This window comes from Mesocricetus auratus, unplaced genomic scaffold (assembly GCF_017639785.1).
Source record: "Mesocricetus auratus isolate SY011 unplaced genomic scaffold, BCM_Maur_2.0 Super-Scaffold_100025, whole genome shotgun sequence".
NCBI lineage: Eukaryota > Metazoa > Chordata > Mammalia > Rodentia > Cricetidae > Mesocricetus > Mesocricetus auratus.
In genome coordinates, this window is record NW_024429206.1 from 811,076 (window position 1) to 830,926 (window position 19,851).

Genomic DNA, 19,851 nt, shown 5'->3' on the forward strand with positions numbered 1-19,851 from the left:
TGTGTGTGGGGTGTCTCAACTATGCCGTGAGCTAGGGGGATGGAGATAACCGTTAGCCTCCCTCCCCCCAAGCTGCTGAAAGGCTATGTTTGAAATTGGGTATTTGCAGGATCAGACAGCAGATCTGGATTCTAATTCCACATCAATGGCCTGAGGCAAGTCAGTCAGTCTAGCAGCTTGGACTTCAGTCCCCTGGCCTGTAGGATGGGGATTCTAACAGGGGCTTGGCTCATTCTCACAAATTCCCAGAAGCAAACAGGCTAAGAACAGGACCAGCTAACTCACTCTGCTTGGCATGCAGTAAGCGCTCAATAATAGCTTTTATTATCACCTCCATCGTTCAGAAGCAGGGAGGAGTGAAAAGGCAAGGGAGGGGCCCGGGGACATGGGGGAGTTGGGAGCCGGGAGGCCGAGGAAAGGCACTCTAACCTGGGCTGGGGCTGGGGCTGAAGCGGGTGAGCCCGCTTGTACTCCTCCTGCACATGACGTGCCAGACATTCTCGACACAGCAGCAACCATGGTGGGGCTTCAGGGTCTGCCTCTGGGGCAGGCTGTACCATGCATTGTAGGTAGGCAGCGTCCATAGGGAGCCGAAGACAGCCTGCTTGCCAGGGCCAGAACTCAAGGAGGGCATTGAAATTGGCAACGATCACAAGGGAAAGAAGGGGATGAAGGAGTCCGCACTCCCAAGAAAGGATGTAACACTCATGCCTGGTAGCTGGGGAAGGCTGAGGTTGGTGCGGGATGATTAGTGATGCGGGGTGCCCACTAAGGTATACAGAGCTGAGGGATCAGCGGTGAGGATAAGTGTGCAGAGAGAAGGGGACAGGACAGATAAAGGCACCAGGTGGGGTTCTGGCCCGGCCAGGAAGGGAGATGGGTGGCTAACGGGATAAGGACTGGATTTCTCTGGACGCCTTCAACTCCGGGCTAGGGCATCTGGGGCACAATACTGAGTGCAGTCCAGGCTAGTGGCATTCCTCCACCGGGCCGGCCCTCTTGGGATCTCTCAGAGGACCAGCCCGGGACTGGGTGCCCCCTCACACCAACGCATAGTCGAACTGCCCTCGTTCGAGCGCCTCCTTGTGGTCGGTCCAGGACGAGGCGGGCATGCGGCTATAGGGGTCTAGCAGTATGCGCACACAGCGCACCATCAACAGAACCAACACCACGAGTAGACAGAGCACGAAGGCGAACACCGTGCGTTGCTCGACGTCCAGGCCTGCGCCCACCGGGGGCCCCGTCGATGGCGGCAGCGGCTCCGGTGACAGTGTCCACGCCGCGTTCATAGCTCACATCGCCGCGTGCCCTGCGAAGAGAGGGGTGCCCACCCCGGGGTCCACGGGGATGAGGCTACGCCCTCCCTGCACTTCCATCCACCCCTTCTGTAGTCGCCCCTTTGCAGTATCTCGCAATACCGTCCCTGTCCGTGCTGTCGTCTCGGGCTACGCCCATGCCCAGCCTGTGTGCTCCACCGCCACAGCCACGCGGGACCCAACTCTAGCGGTGCGTGCAGGTGGGGTCGCTGAGAGCCAGGACAGGGCTACTCAGATCTACCCAGCCCGCGCACAACAGGTGCGAACGCGCTGGGCCAGGGACCCGAGCCGCACGGTTTAAACTGGTCCCCACCCCGCTCCCTTTGTTCTCCGCGGCTCAAGACCCCCTCCCCCCACCCGTCGCCGCCTCCCCAGCCACAGCGCGCCCCCCCTCACCCTTGGTCCTAGACGGGGACGGCCGCCCCACAGTCCCTCTCTCCCGGGACTCGTGCGCTGCTCTGCTCTGGTCCTCCCAGGGTGGCGGCTGTAGTGGCGGAGGCTGTGGCAGCCCCGGCTCAGCCCACCCCACCCGCCCCTGGAGCGGTGGAGACCGAGGGAGGAAGGAGAGACGCGCGCCAGCCGGGCCGCCGCGGCTGTTCCCATGGCGACGGGGGCGGGGCCGCGAGGGGTGGAGGATGTGCTGGGAGCAGTGCCTGGGCTTGTGACCCCGCCCCGGCCTGCCTATCAGTAGATGGGACCTTCCCACCACTAGTGCTTGCAGAGACAGGCCCAGCTCCAGCTCCCAGAGCACCCAGGACCTCAGCAGGGTGTGGGTAGTTGCTAGCCCCCACCACGGAAGCCTCACCCTGACCTCCGTATCTGTTTCTCTATTCTTCCCGGCCGACCCCTCATCCCAGTCTCTGTTTTAGGAGGACTCCGAAGCTCTCAGGCACCGCCCACTAGTGTTTATGCCGCTCAGTCTCAGGGAACCCCCAGTTCAACAGAAATCCCAGATAGCTGGGGTGGGTATTCTCCCCACAAGAGGGCAGGGTCCTGGCCGGAGAAGATGGCACCCTATCTGGCTCCCCTGACCTTGAAGCTCCCTGACAGGCCCTCGGTCCCAGCCTTCCCAGCAGAGACATACACTTCACACCGTTCAAACAGCTCTTCTGCGCTTTGGTGTTTTATTATGTTCAGATCTTAGGCTTATGTACAGGAAGTAAGAGCATTGATTAAAAAGGGAAAAAAAAAGGACCTAAAAGTGGCTTGGCAGGCAATGCCAGTGGACTACTTAGAACAGCAGGCCAGGCAGGCCTCACCCCACTGGCCACAGGCGCCCCTGGGCTGGGACCTCTTGACACCGCCAGCAGCCCCCTGTGGCATTCTGGCAAACATGCCAACCCTGCAAGGCATCTCCAACCCTTTCCTTGTCCAGTGGGTTTCACAGCTGCCCCGAAGAACTTGGGTCTTGGGTCAGTCTTGCGCCACGGTGCCTCACGGAGCCCGTGTCTCTGTCCCATGATGCTCTAGCTCTGGAGCAGCCTAGATGCCGTCATTGCCCTTAGAGGATCTGTTCTGTGCTGGAGGCTGAGATGTCCAGGAGGCGCCAGGCAGCATAAGGGTTGAGCTCCTCCTGGTCTCTGCAGAGCGCCCACACGTACAGCATGCGCAGCACCTTGTCCTGTGGAGACCAGGCAGAGCGAGGGGCCGGGTTTAGTGGGTGTGTATGGGGGTGGGGTGGGGTGGACAGGACTTCTGGGGGAGGCAAGAAAGGCTCTAGGAGAGTCCAGGGAGGGGTGCCTGGGGCTGCTGGCTCTGGTCACTGTTCAGGCAAGATGGTGATCCCAACTCCTACCTGTTTCTCCCCAACTCCAGAACCCTCCTGGCTCAGACTAGGGTCTATGCTGGCCATGGGGCAATCTGTGTGAGAAGAGTCCCTCGATTCCCCACTCACCGGGTCACCCTCGACCACCTCGCCTTTGGGGTTCTTGATCACCATCACCAGCTGGGCCTGGAAGGTGACGATCAGCACAGGGCCCTGCTCCATCATCTTGCCCATGGCCAGCTGCAGGCAACACAGAAAAAAGCCCGGCCTCAAGAGCGCACCCTCCCACTATCCGGGAGGTGAAACCCCAAAGCTGCACCTGAAGGAAAGAGCCTGGCACTTGCCCCGCTAAAAGCACAGCACCCCTTGCCCACTTTGGGGGAGTGACTTTCCAACAGGCTCATCTTGTGGACAACACCAGGCCTTCAGCTGTGAGACGTCTCTGTTCCCAGACTGGGGGTGAGGGAGGGCCGGAAGGCGGTGCTGCTTTGTCTGCAGCTCCCACCGGGTGACTGAAGCTCAGCCGCCAGTCAGAACCAACCACTGCAGCGGGACTCAAGGACACCGAGGCCTCGGCAATGCTCACCAGGGCCCAACAGCACAGGTGCTCCTGGACGCAGGGTGAGGGCCAGCCTGAAATTCACTTGAAAATATTGAATAGGCGCAGTGGTGGTTCAGCCTTTAATCTCAGCACTGGAGAGGCAGCGGCAGGAGGATCTCTGTAAGTTCCAGGACAGTCAAAGCTGCACAGAGAAACTCTGTCTACAGTCCTCCCCCAAACAGAAGATATTGAAAACTCACTAAAATACAAAAAAAAAAAAAAAAAAAAAAAAAAAGTAATGCAAAGCCTATTTTTATCATGACACAATGTCTGGGGTAACCCAGGCTGGCCTTGAACTTACTATATAGTTATAAATGGCCCTGGACTTCATTGCCTCAGACTTCAAATGCTGGGATTATCACATCCAGCCAACAAAGCCTTTTTTTTTTTTTTTTCGAGGCAGGGTTTCTCTGTATTGTTTTGGAGACTGTCCTGGAACTCACTCTGCAGACCAGGCTGGTCTTGAACTCAGAGATCCGCCTACCTCTGCCTCCCGAGTGCTGGGATTAAAGGCACGTGCCACCAACGCCCGGCAACAAAGCCTATTTTATAATAAAGTTATAATATGGATTTTCTTAAAATATGGTTTTATTATTTAGGCCAGATTGTCTTTGAACATTTGAGATCCTCCTGCCTCAACTTCGAGAGTGCTGGCATAGGTGTGTTTGGTTCACTGCAGAGAGTTTTGCTTTTATTTTTCACTTGTACATTAGTATGTGTGCCAACAGGTGCACACTAATAGAGACCAGAGAAGGGTAATAGATGCTTCCTCGATCGCTCCCTACCTTGGCTTTCAGATGGGGTCTCTTACTGACCTTATACTCAACATTTTGCCCAGGCTGGCTGGCAAGCAATTTCCCAGGGTCATCTTGTTTTCACCCAAATGGTTATGGGCATGAGCAGCTAGACTTGGCTATTTAAAGTCAGCATCTCTTGTTTTCACAGCGAGTGTTCTTACCCACAAAGCCATCTCCTCAGCCCTCATAGAACTTTGAATAAAATCTGAAGTATGGTTTCAACCAAATTCACTAATATACAATAATCACTTCTGCACCACCAAGAAGTTAAAAAAACAAAACAAAACAAAATAAAATACAACAAACAACAAACTCTAGGCATGGTGGTCTAGGTCCAAGCACCTGGGAGGCAAAGGCAATGAATGAATGGGTGTGGGTTCCAGGCCAGCTAGGATTACAGAGTAAGACCCCATCTCAAGATCACTTATATGCCAACCACAGAAATACGAAAAGCCTTGTGAGGCAGGAATACATTTTTTTTTTCCCCGAGACAGGGTTTCTCTGTGGCTTTGGAGGCTGTCCTGGAACTCACTTGGTAGTCCAGGCTGGTCTCGAACTCACAGAGATCCACCTGCCTCTGCCTCCCGAGTGCTGGGATTAAAGGCATGCGCCACCAACGCCCGGCAGGAATACATTTTTGCTTGTTGTTGTACTAGGAATTCAACCCTGGGGTCTTACCAATGCTAGGCCAGGCCTCTTTTTACCTTTTCTTTTGCAATAGTGTCATTAAGTGACCCAGATTAGCCTGGAACTCCCTCTGTAGCCCAAGCAGACCTTTCCGTAAGAGCTTCCTGCCTTGAGTAGTGGGACCGAAGGCCTGGCTCCATCTAACAGGCTGTCAGCTGGTGCTTCACTGGGCATCCCTTTCCTCGGGGTGACTTACGTCCACATTGCTGACGTCCAGGATCCGGGAGTGGAACTGGAGGCCCAGAGCCTTGGCCTGCTGAATAGGGTGGGCCAGCTGGCTGTAGGTCTGCAACGAGAGGCAACAGGCCCATGTGGTCAGTCACTGATGGAGGCTGGGTCATACCCTGAGGTGGAGCCATGTTCACGTGCCCCAGCACTGGGAGGGGCAGAAGCCAAGAGCACAAGTCCTAGCCCGGAAGGATGCCACTCTTTGCTGGCCAGAACTGAACACTTGCTTCTCATTATGGAAAGAGCCATACTCCCTAGTGGGAGCAGTATTAATTAGTGTAGTAGGGAATTCACAGCATCATCCAAAGGACACTCCCAGGGTGAGCGGTGACTCTTGGCTGATCTCTACAGCTCCAGATTCACCTTCCCTAGAATCCTGGCCTGGAATCACATGTCTTTTCTAGGATTTGTCCCAAACCTGTGGGCTACCCTGGAACTTACTGCTTGAGTGGCCTCTCTCATAGAACACTCAAGGTGCCACTCTTCACTGTCCCAAGTGCCTCAGGGATATATGTCCACATGCTAGAGAGCAGTTTCCCTGAGCTTGGAAGTAACTAGGATGGAAAATGCTTTGAAGGCATCTACATAAAGGGGCAGGGGGACATGCAGTCGTGCTGGGCTGGGGAAGTGGCTCACTGGATTATGCACTTGCTGAACAAGTATGAGTTCAAATCTACAACTCAGGTAAAGTTGGGCACAGCATCGCAAGTGTAATCCCAGCATTTCTGCGATGAGATGGGAGGTGGGAACAGGAGAAATCTCTGGAAGTTCTTGGGCCAGCTAGCCTGGTGTACATACAATGGTGAACAAGAGACCCTGTCCCACACAAGATGGAGGATGAGGATCAACACTGGAGATTGTTCTATGACTTCCACACATGCATCATGGCAGAAGCTCACACACGCACACACATAGTGCCAACCCCATCTGGTGGGTTTCTGGTGTTTATTGCTATAGAGGTGAGTTCTATGTAGCCCAAGCTAGCCTTGATCTATGTAGCAAGAGATGACTCTGAACACCCCAGTAGTGGGAGGGTTAAGCATATGTCTCCATCACCCAGTGTATGCAGTGCTGGGTGACAAACCCAGGACTTCCGGCATATTAGGCAAGCACTCTAAAAAGAGAGTTCCACCCCAGACCCATGGAGTTCTTTAAGACAACATTTTAAAAGCACCTCACTGGAAGCAACTAGAATTTCAGCTTGTTCTAGGGGGTACTAGGCCATTCTTGGGTAGAAGATCAGCTACACTTTGTGGTTGGGGAGGGGTAGGGGAAGGGGAGACTCCGACTGACTCCAGCTCCTCTCATAAATGCCTGCTGGCTTAGTCACAGTGCAGGGGAGTATTTCAAAGAAAACCTGACAAATCTCTGCTTTTCCCAAGCTGTTTGTGAGCTGGGTGCAGAATAGGATGAGCCAAAAAAAGGCCCTAGATTGCTTCCCACAAAGAAGCTGTAGGAAACAAAACAACCCACAACCCTGCCTGGAGAGACAGCCAGAAGCCAGCAGGGTGAGGTGAGGTGGCCTGACCAGACGAGAGCAGGAGTTCCACGGGGACAGGGAGGCTGCCAGGAGTGAGCAGACGACATGTGCTCCTGGGGAAGATACTGGCCTACTGCAGACTGTTTTGACAGTGACCCTGTGATCCTGAGCCCCGACTCCGGGAAGCAGCTGGGCACCATCAGGACACAGAGTCCGCCCTCGGGCGGGAAGTCTACCCACACTTCTGTTTTGATCTGTTACATTATCTTATTAGGGGAGGACCTGCTGGGACACATTATACCTCAGCATTCACAGTTAACCCCCACAATCACGAGGGGCCCCATGTGGGTTCAGGAGTGCTAGGGGAATTTCATACATTGGGTGACCTCTTCTATCCTCTTCCTGAACTGGAGACCCCCAACCTGCACATTCCAGGCCATCTTACACAGGGTCCTGGTCATAGTCACTTGAACCAGGACAGAAAAGAGACAAAGGCCACCCTGGAAATCCCATGTCAATCCATGGCATGAATCATTTCTGTAATTCTCTTTAATCAAAATTAGTTTATGGGAGCTGGGGAGACGGCTCAGCTGGGAAAGCACTTTCTGTGCATGCATGAGAAGTGGAGTCTGGATCCCAAGAGCCCACATGAAAGACATGCAGGTGTGAGGCTTGTTAAACCCTGATCCCAGCAAGTGGGAACAGGGAACCCCTGGGCAAGCTGGCTAGCCAGGTCAGCTCAAACAGCAAGCTCTGGGTTCAGTGAAGACCCTGCCTCCACACAAAGTGGAGAGTGACTGTCATCAACGAACACACAAACATGCATACACACCCCTACACCATATACAGATCATGACACTCACACATCAGTTTACAGGGCTGAAGATAGAGTTCAACAGTTGAACCTTGCTTCACGTATTCATGAAGCCTCAGTACCAACCACATAAAAAAAAAAACAGACCTACCCACAGCAAAATTAGTTTATGATGAGGAGTCAGAAGGTGGGGGCAGGGAAAAGGGAGCAAGGGAACTGGCAGCTGTGGATTAGGATTCGAGTCAGGATCACACAGAGAAGGGATCATTTCTGACATTTCTAACTTCCAGCCGAAGACTCAGTGTCTGACCTGTGGGTACCTGTGCATCACACATGGAAGATAGGACAGACGGATGGGCTGCTGGGCTCCGTGGGAACCAAGTAGCAGACATGAGGACCTCTCTCCCACTGCCTAGGCCACAGCCACCTAAGCAGGCTTCTAGAAAACGTATTTATTTGCCAGTTGATGATGGTGCACGCCTTTAATCCCAGCACTCAGGAGGCAGAGGCAGGTGGATCTCTGTGAGTTTAAGACCAGCCTGGTCTACAAGAGCTAGTTCCAGGACAGCATCTAAAGCTACACAGGGAACCCTGTCTTGAAAGACCAAAAATATACTAATTAATTAATTAATTAATTAAAAGAAAGCATTTATCTCTGCAGCGCTGGGGATGGAACCCAACACAATGCATGCTAGGAAAATGCCTGGCCCTGAGGCACACCCCAGTCCTTCTGATTGTTTTTTCTTTGCGTTACTGTTGGGCTGAAATGAGAAAAAGCAGTACTCACAGCTTCATAGCACCAGTCTTTGAGAATGTCAAGCTCCCCAGAAATCATGGCCTAAATAGGAAGAGGATAAAATAAGCATGAGAAGGTGAGTGGGCTCTTGCAGCAGAATGCTTGAGAGCAGTCTCTGGCAGCCTTCTGGAGACCCCTGGACTCCTGCCCATCAGCTCAGGTCTGGGGAAGAGAGGGAGTCTGGCTCAGGGGGACAGCAGCTGGGTGCCAGGGGGCAAGTCCCTGCATTCATGTTCATCCAGCTCTGGTCTTTGGGTGCAGGACAAGGGAAGATGAGAGAGTTGGGGAACCCTCACAGTGGAGGAGTTGCCTTCTAGCACCCCCCCCAGGACCAGGCTTTAGACCCTAGAAATGCGGCAGGCTGCAGAGGGAGGTGCCTGGAGACAAAGAAGAACCAGCTGGGGCACATCCCCAGAGAGGCTGCCTGGTAACACCTGCTGTTCTTGGTGACGGCTCCCTTCCCACCTCCTCCCAGCTCTGCCCAAAGAGTGGGAAGGAGGTGAGAAACTGGAAAGAGAGGAGGGGATGAAGCACATGGAGGGAAGAGGAAGGAGGAAGGCCTAGGGGTTGCTGGGCTTTCTATAGGGCTGTCCCAGATCCTGCCATATTCTGGGTACTTCAGAGAGGTAGAGCCAGTCAGTACAGGTGTGCTGCACCGTGACTTGAACAAGACATGCCCGCCTGGCCTACAAACCAAAGAGGCAAGAGCAAATGAGTATGAATGTCAGAACCGCCAGAGACGGTGGCTCCAGACCTTAGCTCTGGTCTGGCCAGGGCACTCTGGGTCTAAACAAAAATGCAGTGACTGTGTGCTTCTCTCTGATGCCTGAAAAGTCAGGGCCCTTGGGTTGTTCCCAGTAATCTCCAAAATGGTTTCAAGGAAAACCATACCAGAAGGCACAGTGCAGAGCTTCAGGGATAAGGGCCATGACCATCTGGCTACAAAGACAGAGAAACCCATCCTGGAGCTATCATGCTCCATGCGGAAGGCAAGAAACCTTCACAGCTACCATCACTGGAGCTAGTGCGAGCACAGGTGAGGGCTAGTGCCCTCTTTTGAGAGTCCTCACTGTCATGGGGAGGGCAGGCCTCTCTCTGTAGGTGGGGAAGTTAAGAGACATAGCCTAAGGTGCAGCTGCACTCAGATAAGCAGCAGCCTGGGAGCAAAGTATCTGCCCAAAAAACAGCCCGAGCAACTCGGTTCCCCTCTGGTAATCTAGACACAGCCCTAGGGTACCACACAGGATGGGGAGGTGGTCCAGCAGGCCAGGGCCCCAGCAAATTGCAGCATGGTGCGCACCTCTAGGATGTTGGGGATGATGTCACTCTCACACTGTCGAAGAAAGCGGTCCTTGTCAAAGGTCGGGTCAACTCTCAGAATCTCTGTGAGCACCTCTGACATCTCTGTCTTTGAGAAAAGGCCCCCTGCAGGAAGATGAGCCCTCAGGTTAGGACCTACCTTCCACCCCTGGCTGTAGCCACTGCGGACAGGATGGTCCTGAAGCCACACTCACCCAGGAAGTCCGTGACTTTGTCGGTTAAGGCCCGGGATGCCCGGATGAGAACATTGTCACTCTCATCATACTTCATCTTCATCTCAAAGAAGCCTGTGGAGGATACACACAGGAGCTAGAGGGGACCTTTCTGACATGATGCCCTGACTCCAGTTCCTGAGAACTTCCTGCAAGACTCCCCTTCTTGACATGGGTCAGATCTAGGCAAGTCATTTGTGGGCCTCAACCTGTCTCATCTCAGCATGTGGGCTATCTATCCACCTACCTGTAAAAATGCACAAACTCAACTACAACCCCAGAGGAGCTATGCAAAATTTGGGATGCCACCCCTGCTGGCTGTTGCCTCCACTCCAAAGGAAACACAGGCCTCTAGGGGAGCCCTAAGGAGGTGTGCAACCGTATCTGATGCCATATCTCCTTCTGTAAAGTGAGGCTCTGTGTAGTGCCTGGCTAGTGTCTGCTGCCACTGTCCTGCCCAGGACTCAGCAGGCTGGCCACACTCACGGTTGAACACCACATTGTTGTCTTTGAAGTCCTTCCACTGCTGGTACCACTTGGAGTCCTTGTGTAGCACAACCCCCAGCGCTTCCCTGGGAACAAGACAGTGGAAGAATGAACTGCAGACCCCAGGCCCTGCATGCTCCTAAGACCACAGGCGGAGGACAGAGGATGGCTTCACACCCAGGAGCTTCAACTCCACCCTTCCTGCCTCTTCTTCCCCCATCCTCTCCCATCCCCCAGCTTTCTGGAAGGAGGCGGGAACCCTGAGAAGACAAACAGACTTGGGCAGGCACCTCCCACAGGATCCTGGAAACAGACCCCAGGTGGCCAGGCCCACTCAGGAACCTGTCTGGGACATACTCATTAGCCTCGAACACTTTGCTTTCTTTGAACTTTGCTCCAGCAAACTCTGTCCTTTTCCGGAGCCTCTCAGGCCGGCGGTAGGGGCCCGTCTGTCCCAGGACACTCTCGTCAATCTCCTTCTTCACCGACTCTACGCCCTGCAGGGAGAGCAGGCCGGTGGTTGCTGAGGGCCAACAGTCTAGGGGTTGCTGTCCTGCCTGTCCTGGGCCAGGTTCACTTACCTGGGAGATGGCTTTAAAGGCCGCCGTCTTGCCCAGCTTCTCCCCGCCCTTGGACACTGACTCTGCTGACTGCTTGGCTGTCCGGGCAGCCTCTTCTACCCCCTCCTTGATCTTCCGGCCAAGGTCACTCTTACTGACTTCATCAAGACTCTACTGAGACAGAGACAGAGGGGAGCATGTCGCACAGGTCTATAACAGTCTTGAGAGTAATACTGCATTTCACCCCTGAAGTTGAGGATTCTTCTGGAATGCGCATTCCCAGGAAACAATTAGCCAAGTGAGAGGATTCCTAAGCCAGCACGGAATGCTGCCCCCTAGGAGGGGCCTGCCCCCACCTGTACCCTCACCTGGGTTGGAATGTCCCTCCCCTTCTACTTCCAGTCCTGAAGAACAAAAATCTCCACTTCACCTTCTATTCTCGTCCCAGGCTAACTAAGACACTTACATCTCGTGAGCCAGTGGATTCACGGCTCTAACCTCTTGCGGCCCTCACTTGCCCCCAGTTGGCAGGTCAGCCTTGGGCCTTACCTCTTTCACTGTCCCTGTCAACTCCCCAAGCTTCTTCTTGATTGCTTCACTGGTGCGCACAGTCTCCGACTCGATGCTTTTCTAGGGTCAAGGAATTGCCTCTTTTTATCTGGACACAATAGCGAACCTGGTCATCCAAGTCCAGGTCCCCAGGAGCACTTTCGTGGCTGTTGAAACTCTGTGTAGAGCTCTAAGCCCTTGCATGCCCCCCCAGGGCTCTTATTACCCAGCAGCCTCAGCCCACTTGGCCGCCACCTCCAGAGCAGGGAATCCCCATGCTCTGGTTCTTTCTCTGAGTGGAAAGAGATGGCCTTGCCAGCCACTACTCAGCAATGCCATTTTACTTTGCTAGCTCAGTTGTGGGCCCCTCCCCCACTCCGTTCCCAGATAACTCATTCTCTACTGATGGGACAAAGCCCTTTCACCAGGCTGAAGCCACATGAGGAGTGCCATGCAAATAGCTTGAGAATACACAGAAGGAAAAGGCCTTGCTGGGGACTGATGGGGACCAACCCAGGCTAAAGGCGTGGCACTCTGAGGCTCAGCTGCTTAGTGGTAGATGGGGCACTGTGCCTCCCCACAGGGCACTGGCATGGCTGTTCAAGAGACATTAGGGAGTAATCAAGCTGGGGTGGGGGGTGCTCAGTGCACATAGTGCCTGCTATGTAAGCACGAGAAGCTTCCATCTCCAGAAAAAAATCGAAAGGCTGAGGCAGGTATGTGCTCATGAGTCCAGTGTTGGAGAGGGAAGGGACGGTGCCAGGCATTGGAGACAGATGGATCCCTAATGCTCACTGCTGGCCAGCTAGCCTAGCCAAATCTATGCGCTTCAGGTTCAGTGAAAGATGCTATCTCAAAAAATAAGTGCCACCACATGCCTTTAATCCCAGCACTTGGGAGGCAGAGGCAGGCAGATCTCTGTGAGTTTAAGACCAGCCTGCTCTACAAAGGCTAGTTCCAGGACAGCCTCCAAAACCACAGAGAAACCCTGTCTTGAAAAACAAAACAAAACAAAAAGGTAGCTACCAATCAAGAAAGATATCTGCCATTGCCCTATGGCCTTCATATGAATAAATGTGCATATGCACATGTACGACATGTACACATACCATACACACAAGAGAAGAGATAGCAGCAAACACTAAATTACACCAGCATTATGACCCACTTCTTATTAGCATTATATAGCTCCAAGCTGTCATGAGTCACAAGATGCAGATGTCTGTCTGGCAAGCATGGGATATCTTTCCTAAGTGGTAACTTTTATGACTATGCTGTGCTACCTACAGTGCTGGAGATGGATCCAGCGTCTCTTACATACCAATGTGCAGGCTTGGCAAACCAAGTGACCACTTGTGTACTAACCACAGTGCCACAGAGGACTCAGCAAGGCCAGGAGACCTCAGCACCCCGTTCCTGTCCTGATACCTTTGAATCAGTGCTGTGGCCATGCCACCTTCCCCAGCAGCCCTGGCCTGGGGTGAAGACGGCACTGAGGTACTCACGTATTTTCTTCTGGCTTCCTGGAGGGCATCCGACTCTTCCAGCTTCTTGGCTTCATCCCGGAACTTTTTTATACTCTCTTTCATCTCTTTGTTTTTGGCTAATTCTTGTTTGATATTATCTAGCAAGCCTGACAAAAACCCTTTTCTATTCCCAGAAGAATAGGATCTGGTCTAGAAAGAATATAAAATTGAAAAGAAAGGAAAGTTTAGAGGCTGGAAAGGCACAGCTGACAACATCTGATTACCACTTGGCACCCAATTTCCTTGTTGACAGTGGTGTTTAGCGGTGAATAGAGGTCTCTTTTATTATAATAGAATGAGTTACAGAAACACCCATGATAAGCCACCACAATAAGCCCTACATGTCCACATCTACTGATGTTATCAACAAGTCAAAAAATAAAAATGAAAACTTGCATGCCAATGTTCATCACCACACAAGTCATAGTATATAAGATATGGAACCAAACTAGGTGTCCAAGAATAGGGAAATAAATGGACTAAGAGAATGGAGTCTTTTTGCTCTTTTCAGTCATAAAGATACATCAAATTGTATATACACAGATGATATGGAGTACAATCAAAGCTGGGAACAAAAGGGACTAGGGAGAGGGCCAAGAAAAGGAAGGGAATTGGGGGGAGGAACATGCTAGAAGTCAATCATACCCTTGCATGAGCACGGCCTTACATAACTGTTTAGCTAAAAACAAACAAAGCTTCCTTCCCAGCCAGGTATAGCTGTACATTCTGCAATCCTGGCCCTTAAAAGACCGGTGCCTGAGCTCTATCCTGGAGCCTACACAGTGGAAAGAGTGAACAGATTCCTGCAAGTTGTCCTCTGACCTCTACACACACGCCAAGGCACATACTCTTCTCCAAAAAATCAATTTAAACAACAAAAGAGGCTGATGCAGGAAGATTTTGAGGTTAAAGATGGCTTGGGTCTCCGAGTTTGAGGATGGTTCTAGTTTCAGTTTCAGGATACTCAAGGCCACATAGTAAGATTTTGTCTCAAAAAAAAATCTGGACACATGGTAATGTGTTTTCCTTTAATTTGTCCCTAAAATTACAGTGTAGCAACTACTGGCACAGCATTTATATTGTGTCAGGTGCTACAGTCCAGTTGCAGTTACTTGTAACTATTACCAAGAATCACCAGAAAAAGGAGTCTAAACTCAGGGGTTGTCCAGATCAGATTGGCCTGTTGGGGGGGGGGAGGATAGGTGTCTTGATTGATAATTAATGTAGGATAGCCCAGCCCACAGTAGATGGTGCCATTCCCTGGGTAGGGAGGGAGTCTTGGACTGTACAATAAGTCTGGCTAGGCTTTAGTGTAAGCAAGTACGGTTTTGTCTGTACTTCTTTGGTTGTAAGTGCACTTCCTGGTTGGAGATAATATTGTGTACATACAAGCAACCAACTGCTATTGGCTATATGAAAAGGCCACAGACAGACCCGTGAGTCAGCAGCATGACAGAATGAAAGCGGCAGGGCTTGGAGACAGTAAGAACACTAATGGCTGTCAAAGGATGAATGAACAAGCGGGGCCCCGAGGATTGTTTAGGGCAGTGAAACTGATGATAATGTACGTACATAGTAGCATGGCTTCTGTGTGGAGACCAGAGGAAAACTTGTGAATGAGTTACGGGGACTGAACTTGCACTTTTACCCACTGAGGCATCTCACTAGGTCCTGTTCTTACTGTTTATGTGGAGCGTTTGTTCTGAGGTAGGGTCTGGAAGATGGTCTTGAACTTATATAGTTGAACTTGTGCTGTTCTTGCCTCTACCTCTCAAGAGCTAGGGGTTACAGATGTGTACCACCATGCCTGGTTAGTGAAACTGTAGTGTAGTCTCTTTACAATGATAGAGACAAATCCTTACCCACTTGTTATAACCTCACAGGATGCATAACACAGAAATAAACCTGAATACAACCAGGTTTCAGATCTTAACAATGTATCCACTCTGGTTCATCAATTGTAACAATGTCACCCACAATGGGAAATAGGACTAACAGGGACCTGTGAGCAGGGGAGAAAGTGGTTAGGGAGAACCCTCTGTACTTTCTGTTAGATTTTTATTAGTTAATGTTGTTTGTTTGTTGGAGGGGGTTGTGTGAGATAGCATTTTATTATGTAGCATTGGCTAGGCTGGAACTCTACGTAGGGTAGACCAGTGTAACGTAGAACTTACAGAGATCACACTGCCTCTGCTTCCTGAGTGCTAGGATTAAAAGCGTGTAACATAAAGCCTGGTCCAATCTATTTATTATTTACACGATCTCATGTAGCCTAGAGTGGCCTCTAACTTGCTAAGTAGCTAAAGATGACCAAGACATACTCCTGGACCTTCTACCTCCAGAATGCTGGAATGACGATTGTGAACCACTATGTCTAGTGCATGCTGTACTGGGGATAGAACCTAGGGCTTTATTTATTTTTATTTTACATTTTTTATTCATTTTACTTACCAACCACAGTTCTCCCTCCCTCCCCTTCTCCTGCTCCCCCTCTTACTCTTCTCCCACTCCCCATCCACTCCTCAGAGAGGGTGAGGCCTCCATGGGGAGTCAACAAGCTTGGCATATCAAGTAGAGGCAGGACCAAGCCCCTCCCCTTTGCATCAAGGCTGAGCAATCCCATCATGAACCTAGGGCTTTATACACGTAAGGGAAGCATTCTAGCAACCGAGCCACATTCCCAGTCCTGGATTAACTTTTCTGTAAAGCTTAAACTGCTCTAAAAGATAAAGTCTGTCAAAAGTAAGACACCAGAGTAAGGCCACGGTGGTGCAGACCTGAAATTGCTGCAAGGGAAGCAAGAGGGTCAGGAGTTCAAGGTGACTCTCAGCTACACAGAGGCCAGCCTGAGCTCTGTGAACTCCCATCTTTAAAAAGAAGCAGTGTGGCTGGGCGGTGGTGGCGCATGCCTTTAATCCCAGCACTCGGATCTCTGTGAGTTCGAGGCCGGGCTGGACCGACAGCCTCCAAAACAATAGAGAAACAACCCTGTCTCGTAAAAACCAAAAAAAAAAAACAAAAAACCAAAAAAACAAAAACAAAAACAAAAAGAAGCAGTGTGAGAAACAGTGAGGAGAATGTCAATGGGAGTGGCCATGTGTGGTTGATGAATATCAGGTCTGCCTCAGCAGTAGAAGGCTGACTGCCTCCCAGGTTCTTGTTAAGCCACAAGAGAGAGTGGTAGTGGGGGAGGAGTCCCTGGGACCTGTCCCCCTCCTACAATGGCTGCAGGAAGAAGCTGAGGAGAGGTTTCACCCGGCAAGCACATTTGAGGGTTCCTGCCGCACTGACAGAAGCAGTGACCAGGGTACAAGGGGACCCAAGGACTGATCCAGTGACTCTTTTCCAATACTTAAAATGACCAAGCTTGGCGAGGAACCCACAGACAGAAGCCAGGGAGGGAGAAGGTAAACTGATACAGGATGCCTTTTTTAACCATCACAGCTAACTGGATGTATTACTCTATGAGTTGTTGCTGACTAACCAAGCGTATCCCAGGACATCCAGAAACAAAGCCTGCTGCTCTCCGTATCTCTGAAGCCCTTGAACACAGGGCACTCTCTGTTGTGGCTGTGCTGGCATGATTTCTTTTCCCCCAGACCTCTGCTTGGTCTGCTTGTCGGTACCCCGGTCACTTACCAGTGTTAACTCTCCTCCTGGCCGGCTGATCTGGTAGCTGGAACCTTGCGGTGGGTTGTGGCTGGAGAGAAACTGGACTCTGCTGCCTAGGCACCTCTAATTGGTTAACAGAAGAGAAAGATCCATTCAGAAAAGTGGGTGACTCTGAAGGTCACCTGTGAGTCATTTGCTAACCTTGACTTCATGCCTGTTGTAAACTAATAAGCAACCTTTGTAAAAATCCAAGAAGCCACTGGAATTAGGCAGGAAGAGGATATGTTGCACCTGCACTTGTAGGACCCATTCCCACCTCAGATCACCAGGAAACCAACAAGAGTAGTAAATGCAACAGCATAACCCAATCTTTAGTTACACACACTCCACCTCTATGGAGCTCCGACAATCACAGACATGAACTTTCAGAGACAAAGCATTAAGTTCTTGGTCCAGGGAAAACTATGGAATAAACTTGTAATGTCCTGGTCAAAGGTTCTAAATGCAAAGCCCCTCTGGTCAAAGAACCAAGTAATGTCATGAGAAAGGCCCTTTCTTCTACCAAATGCTGAACTTGTAGCTATGAGCAGCTGAGTCCAGCATCGGTGCGCTGAAACTGAATGACCGACTAGAACCACTTTTCGTTTTACATATTTTCTTCTGGTAACATCCCACACTTATACAGGTTCAGAAGTGACGGAGATCGGGCTCCATCATTTGTCACCCCACTAACTGTCAGGGTTTACTCCCATAATCTAGCTGGCTGGGCTTTTTTCCTTCCTCACTTTACAGCGCCAAGTGTGTTCTTCCTGAAGCTGCACACTTTCTTTGACCTTTCTTTGCTCAAGCATAAATCCATAGCTGCGCTCTCCAGGTATATACCTCAAACAAGCTCTCGAGGTCCAAACGAGTACAAGTATCAGTATGCCTGTAGTTACTGAAGGTAGAGCTCTTGGGAGTGTAAATCACTTGTTTTACGCTGTTCTTCTTCTTAACAGCGGTAGAATCATACTGACCTGGGCTTTAGACCCGATCAGTTGCCCACTAGCTATGGGACTATGAGCAGGTTGCCTAACCTTTCTTTCAGGTTCCTTACCCTAACTGAAGCAGGGCCAAACAACAGCAGTATAAAAGACTATATTCACTATGGACACCCCCATGGAGGGCCTCACCCTCCCTGGGGGAATGAGGGGATAACGGGGGGGGGGGAGGGTTTGGGGGGAGGACACGGGAGGAGGGGAGGGAAAGGGAGAGGGACCTGGAACTGACTTGTGAAGCAACCTTGTTTCTTATCTAAATTTAAACTGGAAAATAAAATAAAATTAAAAAAAAGAAAAAAAAAAAGACTATATTCTGAGTATGTATGAAAAGCCAGTGACCTAAGCCAAGGGTCCTAGGTCTTATCCAGGGCAAGAATTATCTCCCGCACTTCCACGCTGAGCGTTTGGAGCGGCGATTCAGGAAACACTCTCCGCGGAGAATTTGACATTCAACGCGAGCTGTGACTGTCACTTTAAAGGAAAAAAACCAAAAAAACCTTTCGTCTGGCTATGATTTCTTCACGGGACACCACCTCCCCAGGCACCAGGGACTCCTCGTGCACGTGGGACCAGTCGCACAGATGAGTGAGCGGTGACAAGTTCCCGGGAAGTCCAGCGCTTTGCCGCTTCTTGCCGGGGAAGGGCCGGGGAATTGGTTCCCGCCCTCAGGCCTCGCTACGTGCTCCCAGCCCAAGCATCGGCTGACCCAATGACCCAACCCCAAGCCAGTCGTGGAACACCGGGGAAAGCCACGAGAGATCAGGCACTGAAGAGAAGGAGGTCTCGAAAGCTGAGCGTCCAACCCCTCGGTTCTGCCCTACCAGCCCCACGCGTTTGCTCACCCGCGGACAGCGGCACCAGCCGCCCCGCAGAGCTGCCGCCGCCATGTTGGAAGAGCCCGTGTGACCTTCCTGCGTCGCGCCTCAACAGCGTCATCAGCTGCGACGGCCCAGAGAAGCACGAGCCTGGGAAAATCCGGAGTGGGGGGTAGAAGAGAAAGCAGGCTCTGATTGGCCCTGTGTGATGGGTGGGGCCGTAAGATCTCGAACGCTGAGATCCAGTCCGCGAGGTGAGTTAGGATAGCAAAGCTTCTGGTGGAGGATCAGGCACTTTTGTGAGACCATCTGCGGTAGGATACGACTACGAAAGGGAAGAGGATTTGGGTTCAAGTCTCAGCACCCACATGGTTGTTCACACCCTCCTGTAATTACAGGTTCAGGGGATCCGATGCCCTCTTCTGAATACCAGGTAGACATGCATGCTGGCAGAACACCTACCTATATACATAAAATTAAAAAGATTACAAAAAGGCAACGCCTGCTGGGGAAGATTCGATATCTCAGTGATGGATTTCTTTTGGGGGGGGTTGTTTGTTTTTCGAGGGTCTCATGTAGCACAGCGAGCAAAAGACTCATACACATAAAGATTCATTAAAAAGGCTAAGAAAGGGCAAAACCATAGGGAAGGATTCTGCCTGGAGCACGGATTACCAAGAAAACAGCTCAATGACTAGTCTTTTTGTATTTTGAGAGACGCAGGTAGGCTGGCCTCCAGCTCGGCATGTAGTTGAAGATGACCTTGAATTTCTGATCCTCTTGGTTCTACCTCCCAAGAGTTACTGATTACAGGTGTGCTTTGCGCATGTTAGGCAAGCAGCCAACCAAATAAGTGATATCTCCAACTCTGAGACAGCAGCAACGTGTTAGAGACAGGCATGAAGTTGGGTGAACTACAATTCTGACTGTACTTACAACTGACTGACTACTGACAGTGCCCACACATACCAGCAAGCAAGGTAGTCCAAAAGCAAGAATTTCAAACCCCTTTATAGATGATGTACAAGACTCCTGTTAGTTCTGGCCCAGAAAAGGAAAGAAAATCGAAGACCTGGCTGAGTGGGGTCCAGTCTTCCATCAGTTCAATTTAATGAGCACATCTTGCTCTAGAGCGACTCAGGTCTTTGCTATTTTGGTACCTCCATGCTATTTTGGATTTAGAGAATACTACCATCATGCAAAGTACTGTAAAGTAACCATGCTATCTGTGGTTGCAGACATGAGCT

At 51.2% G+C, this 19,851-nt stretch overlaps 2 protein-coding genes across 3 annotated transcripts; both read right to left on the reverse strand.

Annotated features, from left to right (window-relative positions):
* Window positions 1-290: 290 nt before the first annotated feature.
* Ctxn1 (cortexin 1) lies at window positions 291-1,879 on the reverse strand. Its single transcript, XM_013124610.3, has 2 exons — window positions 1,713-1,879; window positions 291-1,309 (listed from the first exon to the last, which is right to left on the reverse strand). Exon 2 carries the CDS (start codon window positions 1,287-1,289, stop codon window positions 1,041-1,043), a length of 249 nt encoding a protein of 82 aa, XP_012980064.1. The 5' UTR covers window positions 1,290-1,309; window positions 1,713-1,879; the 3' UTR covers window positions 291-1,040.
* Window positions 1,880-2,421: 542 nt separating this feature from the next.
* Window positions 2,422-18,758, reverse strand: Timm44 (translocase of inner mitochondrial membrane 44). 2 transcript variants are annotated; one of them, XM_005085289.4, is made up of 13 exons: window positions 18,632-18,758; window positions 16,777-16,872; window positions 13,117-13,287; window positions 11,612-11,692; window positions 11,084-11,233; window positions 10,860-10,999; window positions 10,503-10,588; window positions 9,999-10,091; window positions 9,785-9,909; window positions 8,476-8,526; window positions 5,363-5,452; window positions 3,211-3,321; window positions 2,422-2,937 (listed from the first exon to the last, which is right to left on the reverse strand). In XM_005085289.4, the coding sequence occupies exons 1-13, from the start codon at window positions 18,674-18,676 to the stop codon at window positions 2,818-2,820; spliced, it is 1,359 nt and encodes a 452-aa protein (XP_005085346.1). In that variant the 5' UTR covers window positions 18,677-18,758; the 3' UTR covers window positions 2,422-2,817. The 2 variants fall into 2 exon arrangements, with proteins under 2 accessions (XP_005085346.1, XP_040587073.1); XM_040731139.1 differs by lacking the exon at window positions 18,632-18,758 and adding an exon at window positions 18,129-18,147.
* Window positions 18,759-19,851: the final 1,093 nt, after the last annotated feature.

Bases quoted from the DNA above. Each gene is read 5' to 3' on its own strand.
- Ctxn1 (XM_013124610.3), bottom strand. From the start codon at position 1,289: ATGAACGCGGCGTGGACACTGTCACCGGAGCCGCTGCCGCCATCGACG.
- Timm44 (XM_005085289.4), bottom strand. From the start codon at position 18,676: ATGGCGGCGGCAGCTCTGCGGGGCGGCTGGTGCCGCTGTCCGCGG. The intron at 5,453-8,475 runs GTGAGTACTGCT...CTCTCGTTGCAG, and splicing joins AAGACTGGTGCTATGAAGCT to ACCTACAGCCAGCTGGCCCA. The intron at 2,938-3,210 runs GTGAGTGGGGAA...TGGTCTCCACAG, and splicing joins AGGTGGTCGAGGGTGACCCG to GACAAGGTGCTGCGCATGCT.